The 6,236-nt window shown below is 35.7% G+C and overlaps 1 protein-coding gene across 1 annotated transcript; it reads right to left on the minus strand.

Moving 5' to 3' along the window:
* Positions 1-47: 47 nt before the first annotated feature.
* On the minus strand, positions 48-5,235 carry LOC110943260 (uncharacterized isomerase BH0283). The gene is made up of 6 exons (XM_022185011.2): positions 5,109-5,235; positions 4,800-4,985; positions 2,831-3,118; positions 2,584-2,745; positions 1,530-1,613; positions 48-363 (listed from the first exon to the last, which is right to left on the minus strand). Exons 1-6 carry the CDS (start codon positions 5,136-5,138, stop codon positions 256-258), a joined length of 858 nt encoding a protein of 285 aa, XP_022040703.1. The 5' UTR covers positions 5,139-5,235; the 3' UTR covers positions 48-255.
* Positions 5,236-6,236: the final 1,001 nt, after the last annotated feature.

Here is a 6,236-nt window from a genome sequence, read left to right on the forward strand (position 1 = left end):
ACGGTTTGAGCACCCTGCGTCCGCAATGCGATGACACTAGTTGAAAATAATAAAAGGACTTACATAATTATCAGAAAAAAAAAATACATGATTTTCAATTTTCAGTTATCAAACACAAGAATAGATGGCAACAATAAGTTGATAATTTGGTTTCAAATATTGCAAATGTCATAATACATCATACAACATACACATTAGTTTAGCTAAGCATATATGCTTTATTGCAATGAGAGGATGATATAAGCGGTCCGAATTTTAGACCAAAAGAGATCCTTCCATGACTGTGGTGGCTTTACCTCGAAGAAGTACTCTTTGATTCTCCTTATCGAGATGGACGTGCAATACGCCACTCCTAGGTGATGCCTGCGTCCACCCAAAACAAACAAACGACCATAAGACAACAACGCAATAGTCATAAAATGAGCGCATCGTGGAAAAACGAAAACAAAAATTTCTCACATGCATAACTTGTGATATGTGAAGAGTTATAGAGCTCAATACATTCCATGAAAAGGTAGAGGGTGTCTCAACTAAGGGTGCTAAATGGGTCATGTTCGCAGGTCAAACCCACAACAAACTTGAAAACTTTACACAAACCAAACCAAAACATGATATGAACCCGAAAAAAAGTGTCAGACATATGAACCTGAGCACGACATGTGTATTTGGGGGATGACACGAATACGACCCATTAAACCAGAAAAAAAAAAAAAAAAAAAAAAAAAACTATTTTTTTAAAGGCAAATTGGATTTAAATAATCTTAACTTTCTCGATTGGCCGATAATAATCCTAACTCAGTTATTTGCCGATAATAATCCGAACTGGTCCACTTTTGGCCGATAATAGTCAGCTGTTAAAAATAGCTTAATAGAGTTAATTTTTTTTCCAAATTACAAACCAATGTTTTAGGGATTTTGATCAAAATGAGGATACGAGTCGATTTATGTAAAACTTACCTCGAAACGGTGCTCCAAACGGATTGATTTTTGTTAATTGGAAGTTTAAACACCCGAATTGAAGCACCGTTTTCGTCGTTTTGGGCAGCATTTCGAGTTAAATCTTACATCAATCAACTCGTATCCTCGTTCTAATCAAAAGCCCTAAAACATCGGTTTGTAATTCGAAAAAAAAAACTTAACTCCGTTAAGCTATTTCTAACGGCGGACTATTATCGGCCAAAAGTGGACCAGTTCGGATTATTATCGGCAAATAACTAAGTTGGGATTATTATCAAATTTGCCTTTTTAAATAAACAAGTTAACAGCTTAATCCCCAAGATCAACCCGAACCTAACCTGCTTAGCTAGACGTATTCGCGAGCTCACCCCAAAACTAACCCGAACCGATTTAGACTAAACCCACAACCGCGAATTTCGTGTTAGGTTCATGTCATGTCAGAAATTCACACCCCTAGTCTAAACAATCCACACACAAGTAAAAGGGCATTGCGATTTGGCTATCAATCGAGCTCCGATTTCACAATTAACCAAAATATCAATATTAAAGCGGTACGTGAGGAGAGAGGATACCTGATATGCAACAAAATCGCATTTCCCCAACTTCTCATGCCAATAGTCTGCTAACGCGCAATGTGCACTCCCACAAACAGGATCCTAAAACAGAAGAAAGCATAGTGAAGGTCAATAATCCTGCTTATATCACTTTTTTTTTCAAATTACGACAAGAACAATACTCGAAATATTTATAACTAGAGTCCACCATCCAACATTTTCTAGGATTAACGATACATTTGACTCGGTTTTAAGACCATGTGTAGTGGTACACATGAATAATGCCCCCACCCTTGGGCGTTTTGCGCCATGTGGCAGTCCAGTCAGCAATGAAGCATTATGGGGCGTTTTTCATAAATGGGTGTAGTGGGGATGTGGGGCATTATATTAAAAGGGGTGTAATAGAATTAAAAAAAAAAAAAAAAAAAAAACATCAAAAATATTGCATTGGCCACCATCTTCTCAATCAGGCGTTTTATTAAGCACGCCCAACCCAAAAAAAACCATAAAAAATGCCCCTCAGGGCGGTTGCAGGACATTATTGGGCGTTTTATGGGAAAAAACGCCAAAAAAAACCCCACTACGGGTGGTCTAAACACTTGTGTTTCTTAAACTGGCATAGGAAAAAAAAGAGTAAACTGCCATTTTGGTCCCTGAGGTTTGGTTACTTTTGCCACTTTAGTCCAAAACTCAAACCTTTTGTATCTGGGTCCCTGTGGTTTCAGTTTTATTGCCATTTTGGTCCAAAAATGAAATCAGGTCATACTTGTCTTATAAAATCCTGCAATTTTGTCATTTTCCTCAGGGGCAAATCAGGTCATATTTGTCTTATAAAATATGGTATTTATTTATAAAAAAGAAATGATCATTTTGCCCCTGTCCAAAATGACAAAATAACAGGATTTTATAAAACAAATATGACCTGATTTCATTTTTGGACCAAAATGGCAATAAAACTGAAACCACAGGGACCCAGATGCAAAAAGTTTGAGTTTTGGACTAAAGTGGCAAAATTGACCAAACCACAGGGACCAAAATGGCAGTTTACTCGAAAAAAAATTAATAAAATTACCTCGTCAATTCCGTATTTCGGGCAGAAGAAGCGACTATAAAAGTCAAACCCTGACCCGTCAGGCGCACGCGCTGTAATTACTATCCCTCTACCCGGGGCTGCTTTAATCTTATTAATTTGCGGCTTGAGCTCCACCAGTTCTTTCGCTGATGAAAGCTCCACCTGTACGAAAGAACAAAGAAAAACATAACTTTAAAAGACTACAAAGACTTAAATATGCAAACGTGAGACCGGTTTCAACACATACATAGATATCATCTAGTGTGTTTGTCTTCACATCAACAACGGAAACACCGTTTAGTATTTCCGAAATTGCAGAAACCTCAAGATCATTGTAATCTGAAACCGGCACAACAGGGAAATCTAACTCTATGTAGAAACTATCTTCTGATTCGCCGTTGATCTTGTTAGCCGGGATTCTTTTGGCAGTTAAAATTCCGGAAAGTGTTGAGAATTCGATTGTGTTAGAATTTACCAAGCCAGAGTTAAAAAGAAAGTGGGAGGCTGCTAAAGTTGCATGACCACAAAGCTCCACCTATTAGCAGAACATAACAAATTAAGATCAATAGAGCTACATTAATTAAGTTAACACACTCACCAAAGGGATCTTGGACATGTTGTAGGCTTGTTTACGGCTAGTTTAGGTTGTTTTAGGTTGGTTTCAAGTTTGTTTAGGGGTCGTATCACGTATGGTTGTTTCAGACATGTTCAGATGATTTTTGGCTGGAATTTGATCGGAACTTGGCCTGAAAAATGCGTCTGAGGGACTGAAATTCAGGTTTTTAAAGCAAAGCTTAAAACTACACGTTTCATTTCATCTATATTTAAAGAGCATGACGGGGAATAATGCCATGCAGCTGCCGCTGCCTGGCACTTCCACATTGGCCCGTACAAATTCCGATTTTACCCCCAGTTCAGAGTAGCAATTTTGCCCCCAGGTTAAAATTACAGTCTTTCCATTGTTGTAGCTTTTGACAAATTACGATTCTACCCCCACTCAAAATTATGATTTTGCTCCGAGTTCAAAATTACAGTCTTGCCATCGTTGTAGCTTTTGACAGATTACGATTCTACCCCCACTCAAAATTACGATTTTCCCCCGGTTCAAAATTACAGTATTGCCATCGTTTTCGTTTTTTTAGCAAAATTATGGTAGTGTTTTGTTTTAGTTGATTCACTTGATGTAATTTTTATTCGCTAGCGCTCGCTCATTGGTCCTGGAAAATTACAGTTTTGCCCTCAGCTTAAAATTACAATCTTGCCATCATTTTAGTTTTCTTTAGCAAAACTATGGTATGTTTTGTTTTAATTGGTTGAAAAATATTTGGCCTAGGCATAAAACTAGTTCATCACAAAACAAAATACTCTGACAAAACCATTTTAAGTATGCAGAAATTTGACCTAAATCTATACCTAATAAACAAGTAACTCGTTGCATCACTAGTCACAACTCTGCGAGTCCAAGATATTTTTTCAGCTTCTCTTATTTCACCGCACTCGTTTTATAATAACTAAATCTTCATTACTATTACTAACTATTTAATATTTCATTTATTCAACTAGTGTAATACACGGGTTTCTCACCTAAATAAACAAGGGAAAATTGGATTTTAATAATCCCACATAGAGGTGGTTGGTCACTGACAGTCCCACCTTTGAATATTCCCACTGACAGTCCTACCTTTTAACTATTTTGCCTTCAACAGTCCACAGTTAAAAAAACTTAACAGAGTTAAGTTTTTTTTTCCGAATTACAAACTGATGTTTTAGGGTTGCCTTCAACCGTCCTCACTTAAAAAAAAAAACTTAACGGAGTTAAGTTTTTTTTTTCCGAATTACAAACTGATGCTTTAGATGTTTTAGAGCTTTTGATCAAAACGAGGATACGAATCGATTTGATGTAAAACTTACCTCGAAACGGTGCTTCAAACGACGAAAAAGGTGCTTCAATTCGGGTGTTTAAATTTCCAATTAACAAAAATCAAGCCGTCTAGAGCACCGTTTCGAGGTAAGTTTTACATCTATCGGCTCGTATCCTCGTTCTGATCAAAAGCCCTAACATCAGTTTGTAATTCGGAAATAAACTTAAGTTTTTTTAGGCAAAATAGTTAAAAAAAAAAAAAGGTGGCACTGCGCCAGTAGGAATATTGATCCGTTATTAAAATCCAATTTATCAATATACAATTATATATGTAAAAAATATTAAAAAATGTAACCTCAGCTACAGGTGTGAACCATCTGAGATTAAATCTGGAACCGGCAACCGGAGTCAAGTAACAAGTCTCGGAGATGTTAAATTCAGCTGCAACTGATTGCAACCACTTATCATCTTTCTCAGTGTCATCTAACAAACACACAGCCGCTGGGTTTCCTTTAAACGGCGTGTCTGTAAATGCATCCACCTGTTAATTTATCAAAGGAACAAAAACCAAACTAAATACTATCCATCCAATATTGTGTGTGTGTGTTTGACCGGTGCGTGAAAACTGAAATGGTGATTTATAGGAGAACATCATGGGACTTACAACGGAGTATTTCACGAGCTTTTTCGTCATTCTGTGGGTGTGTATAGGAAATAATGGGGGAGTTATATTTATATATGAAGTTTTTAATACGTCATCACTTACATAAAACTCTTGGATTTTTGTTAGAATTGCTTGGAAGGTGCAATGTGCATATTTTTTTTTTTGTTTAAATAACTTATGTTATGTCTCACTCATTCACTAACCTTTTTTGTTATATTTTAGTAAAAATAATAGTTTTTTATCTATTAGAAATCATTTTTTTTTTTTGTTTAAATAACTTATCGTTGACAACTTCGGTTTTGTGAAGTGGAAATGGGTAGAGTTTATAAAAATTTGGGTGAAATGTGAGAGTTTGTAAAAAGAATAGAGGAAGAGGGTGCTTTATATAGGGGAAATTTTTGTTTTTTTAAAAAGTAAAGTTTTTAAAATTTTTTAAAAAACAACCGTTAGTGTCAAACGGCTAATATCCATGCCACTTGAAACGTGCCACGTCAATGTCATTTTCATCTCAACGCATGTGGAATTTCCACCGCTGAAGGACCCACGCCGTGGTCGGGCCGGTGTGCACGGCGTTGACAAGTTTTCACGCGGCTCGTAAACGCCCACACAATGTGGTCTTACAAACAGCTTATCTTGAACCAATATTATTGCGATGGTTATGTTATTGAGGTTTAAACAAAGGCATAAGATATTAAATATTTAAACAAAATAACTCTTAACTTCATTTAAATATTCTGATCAAACATAATAATATTAAAATAATAGAAGTATTAAAAAACTATATATTATTATAATATTAAAATCACTATTCCTTTTAATTCGTTTAGTAATATATAGTAATATATAGTAATAATATATAGTAATAATAACACATATAAAGTGAAAGAGACATGACTCTATGAGCTAATTAATTATGAGAAACACTTTATTTCTTATAAATTACAACCCACAACTTGATACAAGTTCAAGTAAGACACAGGGTATCATTATTCAGCAAACATATGAAATACAATTACAAGTAAAAAAACATAAACCCTAGACCCTAAACCTTAAACTCACTTTACAGGAATTCAAGAGAAAGCATCTTTAGCTCTCCCATTAGTGGGCGGGTAGAGCACAAATAACTAA

Source organism: Helianthus annuus, chromosome 1 (assembly GCF_002127325.2).
Source record: "Helianthus annuus cultivar XRQ/B chromosome 1, HanXRQr2.0-SUNRISE, whole genome shotgun sequence".
NCBI classification, from domain to species: domain Eukaryota; kingdom Viridiplantae; phylum Streptophyta; class Magnoliopsida; order Asterales; family Asteraceae; genus Helianthus; species Helianthus annuus.

Coding starts and splice junctions, on each gene's coding strand:
- LOC110943260 (XM_022185011.2), bottom strand. CDS start 5,138: ATGACGAAAAAGCTCGTGAAATACTCCGTT. Junction 1,614..2,583: donor CGAAATACGGAATTGACGAG/GTAATTTTATTA, acceptor CTTCTGTTTTAG/GATCCTGTTTGTGGGAGTGC. Junction 364..1,529: donor GCGATTTTGTTGCATATCAG/GTATCCTCTCTC, acceptor GGGTGGACGCAG/GCATCACCTAGGAGTGGCGT.